This window comes from Hesperophylax consimilis, chromosome 8 (genome assembly GCF_061612785.1).
Source record: "Hesperophylax consimilis isolate HC1 chromosome 8, BYU_Hcon_1.0, whole genome shotgun sequence".
NCBI lineage: Eukaryota > Metazoa > Arthropoda > Insecta > Trichoptera > Limnephilidae > Hesperophylax > Hesperophylax consimilis.
The window spans coordinates 1331607-1353169 of record NC_142843.1 but is presented as its reverse complement, the minus strand read 5'-3'; the positions used below and the strand labels follow the sequence as shown (position 1 = coordinate 1353169).

At 36.3% G+C, this 21563-nt stretch overlaps 1 protein-coding gene across 1 annotated transcript in view; it reads right to left on the bottom strand.

Annotated features, from left to right (window-relative positions):
* Positions 1 to 4914: 4914 nt before the first annotated feature.
* LOC149421377 (plasmolipin) overlaps positions 4915 to 21563 on the bottom strand; it is an 87523-nt gene continuing 70874 nt past the window's right edge. Inside the window, exons 2-4 of the mRNA XM_089634366.1 lie at positions 18061 to 18228; positions 12224 to 12337; positions 4915 to 8194 (exon numbers count right to left, since the gene is read on the bottom strand). Coding sequence (XP_089490492.1) covers positions 8105 to 8194; positions 12224 to 12337; positions 18061 to 18228 — 372 coding nt within the window. The 3' untranslated portion in view covers positions 4915 to 8104. The remainder of the gene's footprint in view (positions 8195 to 12223; positions 12338 to 18060; positions 18229 to 21563) is intronic.

Here is a 21563-nt window from a genome sequence, read left to right as displayed (position 1 = left end):
GGCAGAAGTTGCATCGCCGCTCCGGTCAGCCCCGCCCGCCCGCTTCATGGCCGTGAAGATAGGCTATGCGTATTGGTCACACATGTAGGTATCGTTTATCGGAATTATTGGACAATGAAATAATAACGTGAGAACCTTGAGAGAGCCAAAATATGCCAAGACGATCCACTCACGTATGTATCTGGCACGTGCTGTAACATTGGCGGTTTGCTGTTGTTCCTTACCTGCTGAATATTGTATTATAAGACAATTAAGTACGTACCATATTATTATAAGGTATCACTAATTTCTCTTTTGTATGATGTCTTTTGTTTGACCGACAGAAACTATATTTTCAGCCGAATCCCTGACCGAAACCAAATACCGGCTTCTGTTCCAGTTTCGGCCGAAACCGAAGCCTTGCACGGAGAAAAGGGGTTTGGGTAATTAATTAAGAATCTTTGCAAATTATAGGTTATTCCGATTTAAAACGGGATTGCAGGCCATACGAAGGAATTAACAGGTCTCCTAATAAACTTTTAGTAAATTACTAATGTATTATCATGATGTCGGAACACATGTTAATAAAAATCTGAATATTTTTCCATTACGACGAAAATTCTTTGTATCTTCATGATAAATTACAATTATTAATCAAGGCAAATTGATCAAACATTCCTTAATTAATATTTTATTAATAAGGTCTGTTAATTTATCGTGAGGGTATCGATTTTTCTCTATACCCCGAAATTTGTTGATTTTATTATTAAACTTGTAAGAGTTATTTTTTATACATTAACTCCGCCCAAGAGGTCCTGAGGAAATAATTTCCCTACGTCATGTTTGGGGATGTGAAGGTTCTTTTTCAGGAGAGGAAAGAGTGAACAGGTTGTAGGAGAGAGGAAACACAGAAGCCATTAAATCACAGCCGAGCTGTTGAACCCAGAAAAAGCGTAGTACCCAGTAGAAACGAAATGTGACATTATATCCACTGTGTACAAATGTTGCACGTTTGGCATGTTTTCAGACTATGCACCGGTTCCGAAGGGATCAATGATGTAGTAATGAAATGGATGCCATTAATTTAAGGAGTAAGTAAATAGCTTTACCTTTTAACAGTTCTTTAAAGCTCGCTGTACGAGAGTCCCAGCGAGAGGTAGGACTACTATATATAGGTACTTTGGCTTTAAATGCATTAAAAATATACAAATATTTAACTATATATCGAACGTCTATAGTAAACAGATCAGTCGAGTCGTCTATATGTTAGACAACAGCGATAGCAATACATACAATAACTGATTATTATTTAAACGATTAACTTTGACAAAAATAAATATTTTTTTAAATTTACAAACTCTTTCAATTTTATTTAACAGATAGTTATTTTAAAATAATATAAGTTATTCTAGATGCGTACACACGCGCCTGAACGTGATCCACGCATCATTTTTTTTTTTTTTTTTTATAGTGAATACCTCACAAGAGTCCCAACTGCTCCCGTCTGGAGCCAGTGAGACTATGGCATCCCCAATTGGGGGATGTTGTGAGGCTGAAGGTAAGTGGGGAAGGGAAAGAGGAAGGCGGGGAAGTACCTGGCTATTCAGATCTAGTCACTAAACACGGCTAAAGCCATTTGGAGCAACGTTTCAATTCTGAATGGTGGTCTTACACCAGGGCGATACTGGTAGTATCTTCCACTCTGGAACGTGCCGCAAATATACTATATATTATTTTAATTAATTAATTGTGAAATAACACAAATTAATCAAATAAAATTTATTTGCGCACGCCGGGTTCGAACCCGCGACCTTCGGAATGGCAGTCCAATGCGTTACCACTGGACTATGCCGGCCGTCATGAACGCAAGTTTCGACTTCGATAAATTTTTGGCCGTAACCGAAACCGCGGCTGAAACTCGTTATTGGCCAAAACTGACTGAAACTGAAACTTCGGTCTATCAGTCTGTTGTTTTCAGTTCCTACCCTCCGCCAAGGCCCGGCCTGTTGGCTACTTGACCATGATGGCATGTTGGCTTTATATATTCTTGCACGCAATTTTTGAAATCTTCGATAAATTGGTATTGTTTCAATTTATTGTTATAATTTTATTGTAATTATTTATTTTATGTCAATATTAATATATTACGGATTCAACAGCTAGGAAACAAATACTACGATGTTGTTGATATATTTAGTACATCAATTTCAATATATAAGCATACCTTATTGAAGTTTTTTTCATCAAATAGTGGAATATTTTAATAAAGGTATTTAATTTGATTTGACTAACACATAATAATTTTGTAAACTGAAACAGAAAAAAATATTTTGGATTTTTTATGTTTTGTGCCTGCATGCTGTGTAGATAAAGTTCAGTGATATTTTGACTTTATAGTTATTTTTCTGCAATTGTTTTAAATAGTCGCCTGCACTATTTTCATGTATAAAATCGTTAATATTTTTTATATACAGGGTGTCCGGAAACTCGTAGTACAAGCGGGAAACTGGTGAATCTACATCACATTTGGAGTCGATTTTGTGGTATATTTTTTTTTTATTTGAGCTTTCGTTATCGAGTAAATCGAGTTTGAAGTTGATTTTTTTTTTTTTTTTTTTAATCAAATTCTTATAAATTATTACTGAAGATCAAAGAACCCAACTAATTAAAACTATTTGAAAGTAAAACAAATGAAGAAACTCGGATTTGAAGCATTATTTTGAAATCACCCTTCATTTAACCCGGTGTAATCATAAAATATTTCTGCTCTGCAGGGTTAAAACATCTGTTACTCAACCCTAAACACCAGAAAAAACTTTAACCCTAAAATAGCCGAAAAATATATTTTTTTGGTTTTTTTTTTTTTTTTGAAAATGCTCAAATCAAAAAACTTTATGTTTTTTTGGGTTCCCCATGTGGTGTAGATTCTCCAGTTTCCCGCTTGTACTACGAGTTTCCGGACACCGTGTATATGTATGTAAAAGCCTTAATAGACGTGAAAGAAATAAATGTTTCCAAACAATTCGCATAACGAACTGGTGAAAAGCTCAAGTAGGAGGTACCTGTTATGCTGCCATGCCGTAGGAAGTACAAACACAGTGTCTTCCTTAAGAGCCTCTAGGAAAACACTGTTACCACGGCAGTAATTAATGGCACACGCTGTAATTAATATTAAGCAGTAGTGTGCAGTTCATAAATGTGAAAAGGTGAACCTACTCCAAGAAAAACGAACCATAAAACTAGTACTATCAAACACGGCTACCATCTTGACAGGATTGACCGGACATGAAACACCTAAATTTGCAGACAGACGAAATGCAAAGTAGTTGAGTCAAACCAGGACATCGCTACGCTGACTCACTAGTTGAAAGATAATAAAAAGGACAAAATTCTGGCCAACTTTTCTCTCTTACCTACATCAATCGCGAATGGTAAAAGGTGAATTTCAAATAATCCATGCACAATAATTCGTAACCGAACTTGAAAAATTACACTGTCCTAGATCAATATTAATGAACGCCACTGCTATTCAATACATTATTTATATGTTCGCCAATTACTAAAATTCATTGCCTTGCGAAATCTACCCGGAGCTCAAGAAATTGAAGCGGTAAAATTAAAATTAAATAAAATATACCAAGAAAAGTAATTTCATATGGCTGGGAAGAAATTTTTTACTAAAATTCTGAATAAACTAGTCAATAAATCAACATATACGGAAAATCTACCAGGAACACAAGAGCGAGAAGATGAATTTTTATTTTTTTTCATTAATCCCACAATTAAGAAAATAATTTCCTTCTGGGCCTATTTCTTCTTTTGGGATGCTGTCACGAGGGTATTATATATAAGGAAACGAAGGAGAGGAAGTTCTGGGAAAGTAAGAGGTATGAGGGTTGGGTAAGAATCTAGGGATCAATAATAATAATAATTGGATAAATTGTACAGCGCCGTTTTTATTTAAAAAAAAAACACCTCAAGGGTGCTGTGTGTGTGCTATCAATGTGTCCAGGGGTGAAGGACATATGAATATATCTCCCTCACTGCGGTGCTAGGAGATGTGTCGCAAGACCAGTTGGAGAGGTTAAAGGGTCTCCCCAAACCATCCCATCCCGATCTGGCACGAGGCTGGTGGGCAGGCGCATCCAGAACACACCTCGTAGCTTGACACTTGGAGTGACCTATGGCAGAGGTGTTGGTTATCCAATAAATGGTTACCGTGGCGGCGGTACACAAATCCGCCTCCCAAATTGAAATTAAATATGAGCCTGATTGACCTGGTATATCTCACTCACACAATTCTCACAGTTCTGAAGCTATGTAGATATGAGCCTGATTGGCCTGGTGTATCACATTCACATAGGGAATGCAATCCCGGTATACCGGGATCCCGAAATACCGAGATCCCGCAAACATTTAGCGGGACTAATCTCGGTCGAAAATTTTGCGGGATCCCGCTGGACTGGCGGGATTACAGAGAATTACCTTCAATTCACTTACAATGCGCTAATGACTATTGTGCCAACCAGCGTGGAAGCTGAAGGAGCTTTTTCAGCCGCTGGCTGCCTTGGGTCCAATATCAGAAGCCGTTTATCAGATGACACAATTAATACTTTAACTTTTTTACGAAACTAGTTCCAAAATAATGTTTAATTAAACTTATGATGCTCATTGTACAAGAATATTGTTTACCGTGTGAACGTTATTATTTAAATTTAAGTTTCAGTTCAGTTTCAGTTTCAGTGCCGGCAATCTGGGCGTTTATTTTATTTTCATTTGTGTACATAGATTTCTTTTACCCACCTCACTAGACAAAGTCTGTTCCGAGGCGGGTATGTTATGTAAATTTATGTCTCATCTTATTCTTTGCCAATTTATAACTTAAACTTTACCTATGTCTAACTAAAGGTATATATTATTAAATATTAATAAATCATTTAAAATGTCCCAAAGAACTTGTTTTATTATAGGTATAAATTTAAAAGTCTAAAAACAAGGTTGGTAGATCGAGGTCTATATTATACGATTGATTAGATATCTAAGTCCACTCTGCTGGATCCCGCAAATACCTGGATCCAGCCGGACTAAGATTGTTCAGTCCCGCAAATACCTGGATTGGCATTTTCTTGCGGGATTGCATTCCCGACATTCACACAATTCTCACAGTTCTGAAGCTATGTAGATATGAGCATGATTGGCCTGGTGTATCTCACTCACACAATTCTCACAGCTCTGAAGCTATCTACATTGCAGAATCTAGCGTAGGTCCGAAATACGGCCTGTCCATGGAATTCATGTAATCTGCAAAGCTTAGATTGCGGAAGCTATTCCCGACAGGCACCAAATATACGCCTTGCGTATTCACGCATGTAAACCTTGCAAATACAACACTAACATATTCCTCAATCTGCATAGCTTTGGAGTTGCGTAATTGTGACATCCCTTCTTGGCAGGCGTCAAATATGAGATCCCAAAGTCCAAAAGTTTTATAAGAAACGAGGAAATAAATAAAACACTTCATCTTTACTTAATTCTATAATGTGTCTCGACATTCGCTTCAATTCTTAGTGCAAAATATGAAAACAATAATATTAAAAACAATCATAAAAGTAAAAACCAATCAGAACAAAATAACATGTTTTCTTACATGAGAAAGGGTTCGTATTTCAATATATTATTATATTTTAAAGATAGCTAGATGATTAATTTAAGGTTAAATGTAACGTCCGTTATAATCTACGCTTTGATAGATGGCGAAAAATTAATTATTTTATGAAAAAACACTTATAGAAAGTTATGTTTTAAAATATTAAGATGAACTATTTATTTGCGCCCGTACATATGCAATATGAATACATATTAATAAATAGTTTCGTCTGTATATAAAATTTAATTCTTTCAAGAAAGGCATACAAAGACAATATTGTATGGGTGATTCAATCCATTATTGTATTTGTAGGCCTTACTTGAAAGAATCGAGTTTTTACGCTGACAAAACTACTCATATTGTGTATGTACGGACGCAAACAAATAATGCGTATTAATAAAACGTGTATTTAAGCGTAAATTAGCGTCATCTATGAAAGAGCAGATTATGAATTCTTTTACCCTTAAGATGGAAGTTGGTGATAATGTAACTTTACTAAGCAGTGAATTTCATATAATATATATGTAATATTATAATACCCTCAATAATAATAATTACATCTACATTGTAACATTTCAACAAGATTCAGTAATATAATAATTTCTATATCACGTGTAATTTATTTAATCATTCCTACTTGAATATTAATACAGGGTTGCCACAGAAAACAAATTCTATGCTCTCTCAATGCATTCAAGGATTCGTAAAACGTTTGAAGATTAGCTTTCTTAATATGAAAATTGGAACAGGTATAATTTCAAAACCTATCTTCAGTAATAACAATAAAAATCCTTGTTTTAAATAATAGACTATATATGTGACATGCACTGTTTTTGTAGTATTGGCAACCCATTTAATATTCTGTTTGATTCAATTATAGAAAATTGTGTTAATATAAAGAAAAGTTACGGAAGTTTATTAATAATAATAATAATTTGTTATCAAAGATTTTGTCAGAAGTTCTTTCATAAATTATTGCTGAATGTGGTTTATGTTTTGTATGAACAGTTAGATCACTATAAATCAGATGCAATTCATAACAATAAAATATTTCGAAATTTGTACACTTCTACACTGTAAATCCTTTTAAACTATAAAACTGTACAAACTAAAATGTTAAATTATTTTGTTAATATCTTATGTTTATAAACTAATTAATAAATAAATAAAATTGTTTATGCATTAGCACCGAGGCACTATTCGAGAAGGCACTTTTTGAGAAGGCACTATTCAAGAAGGCACTTTTCGTGAAGGCACTATTCGAATAGGCATACTCTTTGTTGACCTTTTAAAAGTTATTGGTAAACATTCTTGCCCTTACACTTGATAAAATTGCTTACCAACAATCCAAAAAGGCTTAAAATAATGTAAAATGAATACAGAAAACAATGCGAAAACAATATTTACCAAACCGATGACTTTAATAAATCAGTTATCGAGGAACTGCTTTTAATAGCAAAGCATTACTCACTAATCTGGCACTTCAGAAATACTTTTGCATTTAAAGATTTTTATAAGTATTTCATGCATTCCAGTATTTCTCCAGTCAGGTTTAGTGCAGAATTAGTGAGATTCCACTGTTATTTTATTTGCATTTATGAACAAGAATGCCTTCCAAATAATAACTAGAATATTATAACAGAGAACATCCTAACAACTAACTACAACACCTGATCAAAAAGTAAAACATTTCCAAGAAAATAATATGTATTTTCTACTAAAATAATAATGCAATAGCTATCGATTAAAGAAATGTAAAAATCAATTAAATGCACGAATGTGTCTGCATTCCAAAAATAAGCCATTCAAATACAAATACAGGCAAATCATTTTAAAGAGCACATGTTTGAATGTTTTGTTGATGAACACCGATATTGGTTCAAAATGGTTCTAAAAATTTGTACTACCTACTCGCAGTCCCCTCACACCCCGCAGTAGTCCAGCGATACAGTAGACCACTGCGCAAGCAAGAATCTCTTTAAAATGATTATATTGTACTTTGTCGTATTTTAAAACATATTTTATCAAATGAAAGAGATAGGATCCAGAAATCAGTTGTTTACACAAAACTAGAAGAACAGCTTAAGGGATTTTTTAAAGTGCAAATTTTAGGTTATTGTGTAAAATTTTGATGAACTTTATCATATTTATGATATATTTATAATATGGTAGTAATCAATTGACAATAATGCAAGCATGTCATAATAATGGCATATGTTCTCTTTGTAACAAACTGTAACAAAATAATATAAAATGATACAAAGTTCCTGCATTTCAATCGTGACATTGCTTTTGGATATCCAATCACCATTCATTTTAAATTTAATTTATTTTGTGGGTAGTCCCTTGTTTGATCATTGTTATGGCTGAGGCCAGGCGGCGCTAGTGTCGGGCGGCGATGTTGGGTGCGGGTCCGAACTAGGCTCGGTGGTGTAGTTCTCTGCTAAACTAGTACCGGCCGCTGGCGCCAGGTGTCACTCAGGAGGTGGCGGGGCCCACCGCCTTGTGCTCGTTGTACAAGAAGTATACGGCTGCTGCGTACACCAGGGCGTTAAACAGTCCGAAACTCTGAAATAATAATATTACACGCCATTAAAATCACATTCTAACTGTCGACATTATCAAGTGGTGTCATACAATCTTCGTATCAATGGGCTTCCAAAAAAAAAACTGCCAAAACAAACCGTAAGTAAAGTTACAAAAAGCTACTTATTTGCAAACGAAGACATGTTTTTTCGTGCTTCACATGCGCCGTGGAAACTTCTTTCTATTTATATGGTTACAATAATAGTAAACTTTTAAAACATGTAGCTAGAACGTGTAAAAACAGATTTCCGGAAATTTAACCTTTTGGACAAATCCTCGCCGCAAACCCGCTGGATGGCAGCACTGGTTATAATACTTATAACAATGGCATTTCAATCCAAACGGTAGAGTATTTATTTTTATAATATTATGAAGATTTTAAAAAGGGGCGTTGTTCAATAATAATTGCAGTGTCTGTAATAAGATGAAGTCACCCGTCACCTATTCAGTCAGGTTACGGCCTTGAATATAAAGCAGATATTCCGTGACCTTCTTTCCTATGAAGCGAAACAACAGTTTAATTAGTATCTCTAACCGTAATTAGTTCGCACAGACCTGTACCTCAGCGGCGTAGCTACCTAGGGGCTACGCGGGGCAGTGCCCCGGGGCCCTCAAGCTCAGGGGGCCCTCGAATCCTTACCAGAAATCTCGATCGAACTGAACTTTTGGAAATTTCTCCCATTTTCAAAATAAATATGACAGGTTGCATCTTGCAACCCCACTTTAATCATGACAACTCAGTTGAGAGAAATTCAAAAGTAATGCCTAGGGAATTCCCCTAATTTTTTTCTGTAGGTTGGCAGTGTTGTCAATTTGACGATAGTGCGTCATTCCCCAACGACACTTGTAGCGTATTAAAATATAGATAAAATGAAGAAACCAAGTGGTGCATTTAAACGCAAACAACGCCAAGAAAGAGAATATAGTAAACAAAAATTGCCCAAAATTGACAAGTTTTTTAGTCAGCCTTCTGCAAGTACATTTGGCCAAAATATTTCTATTTATTGTGATTCAAATAATGTGGTAACTGCAGTGTTGGTTGAGAAGCCTACTGAAGAAGATTCGACAATTATTGCAGTTGGAGATACCTCCGCCGCCGATCATGTGAACGTGGATGATGTTTGCATGACACACATAAGAGCGGAGGGTTTAGAGGAACCATAAACCTCTACAATACTCTACATTTAAAAACTAAATCCGACTAGATGGTCCAGTAGGGTCAATACGATATCTGCAATAAAACTTCGTTATTTTGATATTATCAAAGCATTATCAGAAATAGTTCTAAAGAGTCCTAATAAAGATGAGCGTAGTGAAGCAGAGAGTTTTAAAACAAAAATGCTAAATTTCGAGTTCGTGTTGCTTTGCGAATTCATGCACAGTGTATAATGAACGACATCAATTATGCATCCAAAACTTTACAAAAATGCGACATCAATTTAGGCGAGGCGAGTAAAGTTTTAGCAGAGACCAAAGCAAAGTTGCAAATTTATAGAAATGATTTCGAATTATTCAAGTGCAAAGCCAGTGAAACTGCAAGAAAATATGGTATTGATACTCATTTTTAAGAAAAAAGGCAAAGAAAAGTTAAAAAACATTTTGATGAATTAGCTGCTGATCACCGATTTCCAAACCGAGAAAAAATATTTAAAATTGAGATTTTCAATAATGTACTAGACACAGTAATATCTCAATTAGATACACGTTTTATTGGTATGAGTGCAGTCTGTCATATATTCGATTTTCTAACACCAACATTTTTATTACATGTTTATGAAGCAACTTTGAAGTAGTGTGACAAAAGTGTGACGAATTCCAAAGAAAATATTCAGATATAATAGGCCCTAGTTTTTAACTTCAATTTATTAATATTTACCTCAACTAACTCAATCATGGACTGTTCACCAATTATATGTAAGGAAATAATGAGCAAATATGGAGTGCTAATGTTATTATTCTTTACAATTCCTGTCACTTTTGCGGCAGCTGGAAGGTCATTTAAAAAATAATTAAAAAGTATTTAAGAAATAAGATGGGCCAAACTCGACTCCGACATTTATCGCTAATAGCAATTGAAAACAAAACCGCATCAAGCCTGGATTTAGACGAAGTCATTGATACTTTTGCGAAAACTAAAGCTAGGAAAAAAATGTAAATATAATAGTTATTTAGTCAGTTGGTAGGCCCGACCTTTATATAATAAACCCTTGAATCTTCTCTATTTCGTTTTATTAGCCAAACCTTTACCAAGTATTAATTGTAATTTATGTTGTTGCTGTTTAATATTTTTATTACCTGCCCTGCAGTCTGCAGTGCACAAAAAAGAGCTTGTAGCTTAGCATTTTTAAAGTGTTTGTATATTTCATATTTTTATTTGATAAAACCTAATCAGTTTACATAGCAGTGGGGCCCCATTTTTTAATTTGCCCCAGGGCCCTTGGTTACCTAGCTACGCCACTGCAGTACCTCCGCGGTTACTGAATACAATAGACGTATGTATCATTCACGATTACCTTTACATTAATCTGTACTATTTATCACTGGAATAACGTTTATGATAATTTGTAATGCTAGTTTATTTCCGATGCTAACGAAGATGTATGTGTAATACATAGTAAACTAGCAGACAAATGTAGTAACTAATCGGTAAATTATTGTTTCCAGTCCAATAAAACACAATTGTAAAATTGTGGACTTTGAAATATGTCTTGGTACAATATTTTTCAAACGGTCCACAACATGGTCGATGGTTTCCAGAAAACCTTAGTTTAAAAAACGGTAACATGTTAAAATGTCCATGGAGATAAAATTTCTCTTACTTGTAATTTGAAGCATGTATGTTAGCTGAAAACATGATATTTGTAACAGAAGATTTTTGTTGGAAATCTGTTTTTACGCTATGATGTAACTATATCTCTTCATTGTTACGGAAACTGGATTAGACAATAAACGTTAAAATCTTCCTTGGTTTTCTTAGAAAAGAAAACAACATAAGTAGGCACCTAATATATTACCCTAAAGAATAAAAATACCGACTACCATTTTGAAAGAAAAGATTAACTCCCTTACTTATGAACGCGGTGTAAAAATTACGGTCTTAAACCAGGCTTTACCACGTCAACGTTGAACGGGCGTTTAAGAATCTAGTTAGCAACGGTCTGACTAATTAGATTCTTATACGTCCCTTCAACGATGGTGTGGAAAAGAAGGCCTTTAACCGTACAAACGCCGCGCTAATGAGTTAAGTTTTCGCTTATACCTTATACACAGAGGCGGATTTGCCCTTAGGCCTATGTAAGCCCGGGCCTAGGGCGGCCAGATATTAGGGGCGGCCAATCGTGAAAAAAAGACATAGATGATAACAAGAAATTTCTTCCTAAGTACCTAAATATTCTACGTACAAAATAGCGATATGCAAGAGCGTGTTCACACACAGCACACAGCGCGCCCCCACGCCCCGCAGCCGCCCTCGCCAAACTTATGATGGGTACTGAGAAAGGGGCGGCTACATGGTCTGGGGCCTAGGGCGGCCAAGACTGCAAATCCGCCTCTGCTTATACACCGCGTTTATTAGTAAGGGGGTAAGACGGTAAGGGTTTAAGGGGATTAAATTGGAATCAGAAAACCCACTCATTTTAAAAGATTTTTTGTTGTTGTTTTCGTCATTTACGAGTAACGTTACCGTAATAGTTTGTTGCATTAAGGACGGGTTGTTTCGGAGAATATGAACAATTCTTCAAATTACAACGTTAATTTGTGAGTTCTGTGAAAGATATTTTCTAGTTCTGTTATTACTTCAGTTCTGTCAAGCAACTAGCCTATAATGATATAATATCTGAACTTGAATAGGACTTTCACAGAACTCGCAAATTAACGTTGAAATTTGATGAATTGTTCAAATTCTCCGAAACAACCGGTCCTAAGAGTCCGTGATTTGAAGATTTTTTTCAATCGGATCAAGTAAGGGATAAAGATTATAATATAATGATAGAGATAAGAAAGTAAACTTACACCGGCTGTGAGGTTGGACGCCCTGTAGAAGGTATAGGGGGGAGTCCACACGGCCAGTTGGACGATGAAGGCGATGATGTACATGATCGTGATAAGGGAGGTGTTGAACAGTTCCTGAAACAAGGTAAACAAATAAACTATTAAATTATAAGCAACAAGTGCTGGTTAACAAACAGAACCAGGAAAAACTGACATTGTCGAGGCCCATCAAGACAAATTCACAAGACGATCGCATGCGATAACTTTAGCAAACTTGTGTAAACTTAAAAAAATATCGAAAGTATTAAAAAATATATATTTATTGTTTTAAGGCGATGCACTACGTCATGAATTATTTTTCATTGAGCCGCTATCAATAATAACTCTACGTAGATGGCGATAAGGTTTAAATTCACGCTTAACACCATCCGCCTGTTTTGATTTATGCAAGAAAAAAACATTGCCAAAAAGTACCTTTTATTTTATTTTGTGGATGTTCAGGCATAAATATTTAATTTTTTTCCGATCATTCTATAAATAACTTAATTTGCCACATTATACAATAAAATCATAACCGAAAATGGGTTCGTAAGTAGGAGATTTTGAACTTTAAAGCAGTTTTCATAGGCCTTATACATTATTTTTTTCTGGGCTTATAAAAAGACTTTAAAAAATACTCGATTATTTCAAAGGTCAAGATGTATTCTACTCGCAAAAATTTAATTAAAGCATCTGAAACATTTCTAGGCGACCAAATTTTCAAACCAAAAACACATGATTTTGCATTACTACGTATGGCATCGCCTTAACTACAATTAAACAGTTTGTCAAGAGGATGTCCACGTTCGATTACAATGTAAATATATAAACATAGTATTATTAATAATTATAAATATATGAATTATTGTTTTTGACACACGTACCTAATATAAAATAACTAACTGACATGTACTCGAAGTTGCTCGAGTACATGTGAGTTTTTTGCTTTTCTTTACTTTCTATAAATAATGCATTTTTTATATATTTGAACTTTCCGGCAGAAAGTCTCTAAACGATATTGAAAACCCTAGCAAAATCTGTTGCGAGTTTAGGAGAACTAAGCGCACAAACAGACAGACACGGATAGCGACTTTATTTGATACTATTTAAAGATTAGATTTTTTTTTTGGAAATTTGCCGGTAACCCGGGCGTTTATTGACATCAATATTTGTTTACATATTATGAGCGCTACCCGACTCACTAGACAATATCTGTTCTGAGCCGGGTAGCAGTATCTACCATTACATATATCAATAATAATAAAAGTGAATAAAAATACAAAGTAAATAAATAAAAATACAAAATACAGGAAAAAGAAACGTAATTAAAAAATAAAAGATTAACTAGATAAAATAATCTAAATATAAATTATTACATACATATGTAACAGTAATTGTTTTTTTTAGTGTGAATCAAATAATCAAATGTGAATCAAATAATCAAATAATTGAACTATTGAAGATTAAATCTACATGTTAATGATAACAACTATTAACAAATAGTGATGACTAGTATAAAGTATCTCTACTTAGAAGCCATGTTTTCAGCATATATCTGAATCTATTTAGTAATTCGCATTTTTGATATTACTTCTATTATTATTTTGGGCACGTTATACTCTAGGGTTCGCTGTCCGTATTTATTGTTGCGTTTGAAATGATGAGTTTTGGTAGCAGGTAGCAGGTAGACTATTGCCTTTCTATAAACGACGCACATAGGTGGCGAATAGAAACACATAGCACATAGGTATTTCGTAACATAGTGAGAATAAAACAGATTTGGCTCAACAATATTGTCGTAATATCGGTAGCCGGGCGAACTCACCATCGAGACAAGGGAATATATATATATATATATTTTTTTATATTAACTCCACACAGGAGGCCCTGAAGAAAATAATTTCCCTCAGGGCCTATGTCATCTTTGGGGATGCTGTGTGGAGGGTCTTTTTGTGGAGAGGAAGGAGTGAACATGGGTCTTGAAGAGTCCCATGTTGTAGGAGGGAGGAAACACAGAGGCCGGCAGTTCGTTCCACAGCCGAGCTGTTGAACTTAAGAACGAATCGTAGAAGCGACCCGTTCTCATGTGAGAAATGTCAACCGTGTACAAATGTTGGGCGCGCGTTTGGCGTGTATCCCGACTACGCACCGGTGCCAAAGGGATCAATGACGCTAGTTCCTCAGAGCATCTTCCATTGTAATACCGATAGAACAAGGACAGCATACCTACCTGTCGCCTGTGCTCTAAAGATTGCAATCCGTTTGTTAAGATTGGGGAATCTATCAAACGGACCGCCCGTTTTTGCACAGAGTCAAGGGTTTTTTTCAGGTATTTAGGGGCTCCGGACCAGAGATGGCTGCCAAATTCGACAGTAGGGCGCACTTGCGATTTGTACAGGGTCAGCAGTTGTGTACTATTAAATTATCTGCGGGCCCTGTACAGTACGCCCAGCTTCTGAGAGGCCAGCTAATATATCGACAATTTAAGCAATATATTGACAACATAAGCAATATACACGACAATCTTGCGCATTATTGATCGACAATGCAGAAATCTTGAAGTAAATACCTTCTTGGCTAGAAATTGTCGTTTAGGCTTTCCTAACGACCGAAGAAATGTTTGCGGATATTCAGAATCCTAATTGCATTTGATTTTTTTAAACTAATGTTTCTAAAACAAGGTTTTTATGCATAGCACAAAGAAAAACAAATTATTATAAGCAATAATTACTAGCCTGAAACATCAATATACATAAAATCTCCAAACCTAGATTCTTACACACCCCTCATACATTTTTCCTTCCCAGGACTTCTTCTCCTTCCTTTACTTAAAAAGACCCTCCTCACAGCATCCTCAAAGATGACATAGGCCGTGAGGGAAATTATTTTCCTCAGAGCCACCTGTGTGGGGTTATTATAATTATTTATATAAAAACCATGACGCCGCTTCCGCAGGGGTAGGCAGAGAGTACGGACCGCCAAACAACTCGGTCTTAGCACGCACTCCTCGCGTCAATCACATTCATACATATTCTTCTGTTATTCCGACTCTTGACATGGCCCGACTATCTGGTTCACTTGATAGTGCCATGTCTTCCTCGGGTGTCTCCGATTTTTTCTACCATTCCACATTTCGCGTTACATATTTATTCTCCTTACACTCCTTTCTTCGTTCATTCACTATACATGCCCAAACCATCTAAGTGTCCCTTTCTTAATCTTACTTATTATGTTTACATCAGCCTTGCATTCTTTGCGAACAAATTTCTCATACGATCATAGATGTTTTACTACACACATGCCTCAGGGATCTCATTTCTACAGGATTCAATCTAATTTCGTCCTTCCAGTTCGGCCAGTTCCATGGCTCACTGCCATACATCAGGGTAGGTACAAATACTCCATTGTGGACTGCTAGCTTCGCTTCTTTGTACAATTTTGTTTGTAGCGCCAACCGCATTCCGTCCTCCAAAAGTTTCATAAAAATGAATCTGTAATCCCATATTTTTTGATCTTGTACACAAAAGTACCTCACCATTATTGGATTGTAAAATACGATGTACAGTTTTCCTGACCTAGAAGCGTTTAATACCTAGGCGTTAAACGCAAGTGTTTTTTCTTTGTTGTGTTTTACTTTGTTTACAAACATAACGGTTATTATACATTTACGTTGATATAAACAACAACAACGATATGAACAGATCACGCTCTTGAACACGGTAGGATGGATACGTAAATATTTTAGAGATGTCGTTACAGGCAAAAAAATATAACATGGATTTATTAAACATACACAACGTACATTGTACAACACGCGTTGGGTGAAATAATTGATTCCGTTATGACTATACACGCGTGAACATTTTCCAGTTCAGCCAACACGCATTCAAATTCAACCTACATTGATTGTCCCCCAAGCCCTCTACCAATGTCAAACATTTAATCTTATACCATAATTATTTTTTATTATTTATTTTTTCTTTGAAAGAGTTATTATTCTATGTATTTATTTAAAGTTAAACATTTTATTATTGTTTATTTTGGCTTTCACCCATTAAGGGTGATCTTGGCCATATACAAGGTTTTCCAATAAGAGGTGTTATTTTGATAATCAATCGTAAAAGATCAATGGGTTCGTTGCTTGTGTGGCACGTAGCGCCGTCTTGTTGAAAGTAAACGTTGTACAGATCAATACCATCCAATTCCGGCCATAAAAAATCATTAATCATCTCTCGATAGCGCAATCGATTCACCGTAACTGTTGCTCCAGCCTCATTTTCGAAAAAATAATGTCCAATTACTCCGCCGGACCATAAACTGCACCAAACCGTCACACGTTGAGTATAGAGAGGCTTTTCAACAATAACTCTTGGGTTTTCCGAGCCCCAGATGCGACAATTTTGCTTGTTGACGAAGCCACCGAGGTGGAAATGGGCATCATCACTCAAGATGATATGCATTTGATTCACTCAAGTGAATTTGAATAATTTCAATGCGTTGTTGAAGCGTGTATCGTTCCATTTTTATTAATGGCGTAGTTTTTACTTGTCAAATGTCAAAAAATGACAGCTTCAAAAGTAACATCTACCGAAATAGCGAGCTATTCAAAATAACACCTCTTATTGGAAAACCCTGTACAATTAATTGAAATGGCTACAGCCTATAACCGTGTCTGGTGACCAGACCTGAATTTCCAGGTACTTCCCCACCTTCCTCTTCCCCATCTCCTTCCCATCCCCACTACTGTATAATAGTTATAATACCTCCAACTTCTGACATTTCCCATTCATTTTGATGGCAGTATGCTACACTATTGTCTCCTAACGGCTAGAGTTAATAATAATAACAATAATAATAATTGGATGATTTTTATAGCGCCGTTTTTGTGCAAAATCACCTCAAGGGCGCTGTACAAACTTATAATACATTTGTACAGTGATCTATGTTATAACTTAACTATTTATGGAGATAATATACAGTTCAATACTTACCTGGTAGGTCACTCGAGATTAACACTTAATTAACATTATCTAATTGTTTATTAGCGAAATTTAGATACAGGATTAAGGACATAATTGAAAAATTGAATATAACTGGACTTTCTCTTAGGAATGGTATATTTAATTTAAGGGTACGACAGCTTAAAAAGGTAAGTTTTTAGTTTAGACCTAAATTCTGTTGGACTTGTTATGGATCTTAGTTCCGGAGGAAGTTTATTCCAAGCCTTCGGCCCAGATACTCCGAAAGCGCGATCACCAAACTTAGTATTTGGCTTGCGCTTAGGTTCCATCAGTCTGCCTACAGCTGATGATGTTGCTGATCTGAGTTGTGCGGCTTGGTTCTCTTTAATACATTTTAATGGATTTTACGCCGCGCTACACCTGTGCCTCCGGTGGACAGAGTTGCCAGTCAATGTAGGTAAATACCTACTGCCAATATTTTAGTGGAGTTGGGCGTATTATTAATTTTCTTATTAAAATTACAAACAATATTCCAGCAAGATTATCGAAAGGTAGGCACTGGATAAATGACATCCCGGTAGGAACCAACCAATATTCTCATTTCAAAACTGTAGTGTCTGTAAATATATACGTAGTTTCAGTGCCGCTCAACAGATGTCGTTAGAGTGTATATTTTCAAAGTATAATTTATGTAGTTTTAAGGTATCTCGCAAGGTATCAATTGCTGCAAACCAATCCCAGGATTGAAACCAGAGAGAGAAGGTATCTCCATAGGTGTCAGTGGAAGTACCACATGACAGAGACAACTGTCGGACGTTTGGATCTAATACCTGAATGGTTACAAACATATGTACTTACAGTCAATATCCAGTTGATGGGTAACTTGAGTGCCTCCCGCACTCCAAGGAGGTAGACGAAGGTCCAGATGAGGGAAGAGATGAAGGACATGACCACTACGAAGAGGAACCAGTGGGTGCCAGCCAGCATGGCGGGGGAGGCGCAGGCCATACATATTATCCCGAATACCTGGAAACAAAAACATAATTTTTTTTTTTTTTTTTACAGTAATACCGCACAAGAGTCCCAACTGCTCCCGTCTGGAGCCAGTGAGACTATGGCATCCCCAATTGGGGTATGTTGTGAGGCTGAGGGTATTGGGGAGGGGAGGGAGATGGGGAAGAGGAAGGTGGGGAAGTACCTGGCTATTCAGATCTGGTCACCAAACACGGCTAAAGCCATTTCAAGCAACGTTTCAATTCTGAATGGTGGTCTTACACCAGGGCGATACTGAGAGTATCTTCCACTCTGGAACGTGCCGCAAATATACTATATATTATTTTTAATTAATTAATTGTGAAATAACACAAATTAATCAAATAAAATTTATTTGCGCACGCCGGGTTCGAACCCGCGACCTTCGGATCTGTAGTCAAAAGCGTATACCACTAGACCACGCCGGCCGTCAAATATCAGTAAATACGTATTTTAATTTTCTGTCTTCCTTAAAAGCTTGCCATGTTGCAGCACCAGAAAAATTATGTGTCATTTGAGACGATAATATCCGTCTATTGATGAAGTTGAAAGGGTTATTTAAAAAAATATTTGTATCAGATGTCACCTCTGAGCATCAAGCGATACGCACTCCGTCTAGTTCCAGCAGCACCGTTCAGATGGCACAGAGCGCATACGTAGCGCATAACTCCAATTGTGCTCAGTAATCTCTGGTTAAAAAGAATTCTGACTGGTCACCCAGTTGGAAAGAGAAAAGTGGGAAGACCCAGACTGAGGTGGGAAGATGAGGTAAGAGGGGATGCAGCACAGCTTCTCCAGGTGACAAACTGGAAGTCAGCCGCTGAGGACAGGAGGAGTTGGAGGCGACTGTTGCAGGAGACCAAAGCTCGATATGGGCTGTAGCGCCATCGAAGAAGAATCTCTGGTTAAAATGTTTTTAATTTAACATTTTATTACTGTCACTCGCTTATTCCATTCAATTTGAAGTCACACAGTTATTATTTATTAACATGCCCCATTTGCACTGTCCTATGCTCTATCTAAGAGCGGTTTGTTGAGTAAAAAGGAGGTGTAGAAGAAAGAGATGGGAAACAAGAAGGCTTGGAAGTGCTATTCGATTCTGGTCACTAAACATTGCCAAAACCGTATCATTAACGTTTCGATTATAAATAAAGGTCTCTCACAGGGTCGAGGATGATTGTCGATCACTCTGGGTCCAGCTGCAAAGTTTTATCGATAACGTTAACAACGATCTGTCAAGTATTCATGCACGGGAACGATGACAAGTTATCGAGACCATCGGTAAGACCACCATTCACAATTGAAACGTTGATTGAAATGGCTTTGGCCGTGTTTGGTGACCAGATCTGGATAGCCAGATACTCCCTATCTAGGTATCTCCTTCCCCTCTCCCTTATCACTACCTTCAACATCACAACGACCCCAATTGGGGAAGCCATAGTTTCACTGGCTCCAGACGGTTGGGAGAAGTTGGGACCATTACCTATTTAATTTATTATTCAAAAATATATTTTAAAATAGCATTGTTTGTGACTACCGTGGATTACAATAATATATAGGTATTGGTTTGGTCACAAGTTCAACCTCGATGCTTAAAATGTTACAAGACTGTGTTATGTACGAGGTAACTATTAACTACTCTAAGCAGACGTTTAACGTGAAAGAATAAAAAATGACCCGACACGCACTAATTTCCACGATCCATTGTTTCAGCAAATATTTTCTCGATGAAATTGGAGGTAGGTACTTTATTTAATTACCCTTTCTTGGGTATTTCGAAAAAACTACTCGATCATAACTTGGACGTGAATATATAAAGCTTGTTACACACGAGGAATATAATATGCGCACGTGACCTATATCAAGATATCGCTCGCCATAAACTGTGTTTTTGATATTCAAATGGGATGGAAATCTACGATGTTAGGCGAGTGTAAGTGAGACAGAATATTGTGCCATTGGGCCAAATAGAACATTTGTTTCCATTAAAATGCATGTTTTCTTCTTTTTCTACACAGACGGGTAGTATAACTGTGACGGTGGTATAGGATTGTATGGCCGTGCCCGCTTATATATTCATACTATAGTCAGCGTGTGTAACTAGCTTTAACAGAAAATTTTTTATTTTTCTGAATCAGCAAGAACTTTCGAACGATGAGCTCTGGTATCACGACATTTTAGCTTTTATATATCACTTAGCTTTGATCTGGAATTTCTAGGGCATTGCTACCATTTTCAGTTATTACAATGAGATAAATGATTAGTTTTTCTCATCTCACCAAAAACATCGAATAATTCAACTCTAAGATCACTACTAGGTAAGATTCAATCAATAATATTGATACAAAAAAAACACAAAAAAGTATATACGCTCATTAATATGCACATGAAGTTGTTGTACAATCTATAAATAACTGTCGTGTCATAGCTTGATCACGAAGATAAAAGAACAACAATATTTTCAGGACAAGTATTACGTCTTATTCTATAGCGCAAAATTGCTATTGCATGAATAATTTATCTATTAAAAGTAAAGTCAATTAACAATTAATCACCTAGAAACAATTTTATTCATTTCGTTGCGAGTATTGCTGACCTGGCCTGAAAGGGGATTAATGGTGCTGCCAGACGCAAAGCTCACATCAAAAGTTAATGTACAGCGCATCATCTTTTCTACCGACACACGACGCTATCAAATATTTCTTCCTATGGTAGGAGAGGGGGTCAGTTGAATTCGAGAGCGGCCGAGGAACATAATTTCATCTGTCAAAGTGACAACTTTACTTACTGACAGCTTGAGCACGTTTTCGAAATGGATGATACTTGTCGCCTATTGCTGGATCTGTTGGACAGCTCATCCTCAGATGATGATGCCGCCAACTATATAATTATAAATGCTATTTATAAACTGTTTAGATTTTAAACAATCTGCGCGTAAATAGCGCATTTTCACATAACCTGACATAACCTCTCCGTCGAATCAGGAAATTCGCAGTTCGCATGCCGATCGACGAAAGCGACATATAATAAATTATTGTAAAATAAGCTCACGTCGATTTCTAAAAATGTCGAAGGCAAAGGCGGCAAGGACCAACACCAGGGCAGGGAACGAGAAGAGAGCACGAGAGCTGACGAGAGCAAACCAGATTACCCAGTAAAACAATTGAAAACAATCAACAAACGAACAAACTAGAAGCTTCTCTATGTAGGTTTCGGGCCGTCCAACTTTATCAAAAAACCGAATGATATTACCAAATAAACATACTGAGTTAAAAATATGATTAATTTTGAAAGGGCGAAAATTTGTTTACTTCAAATTCAAATATTGA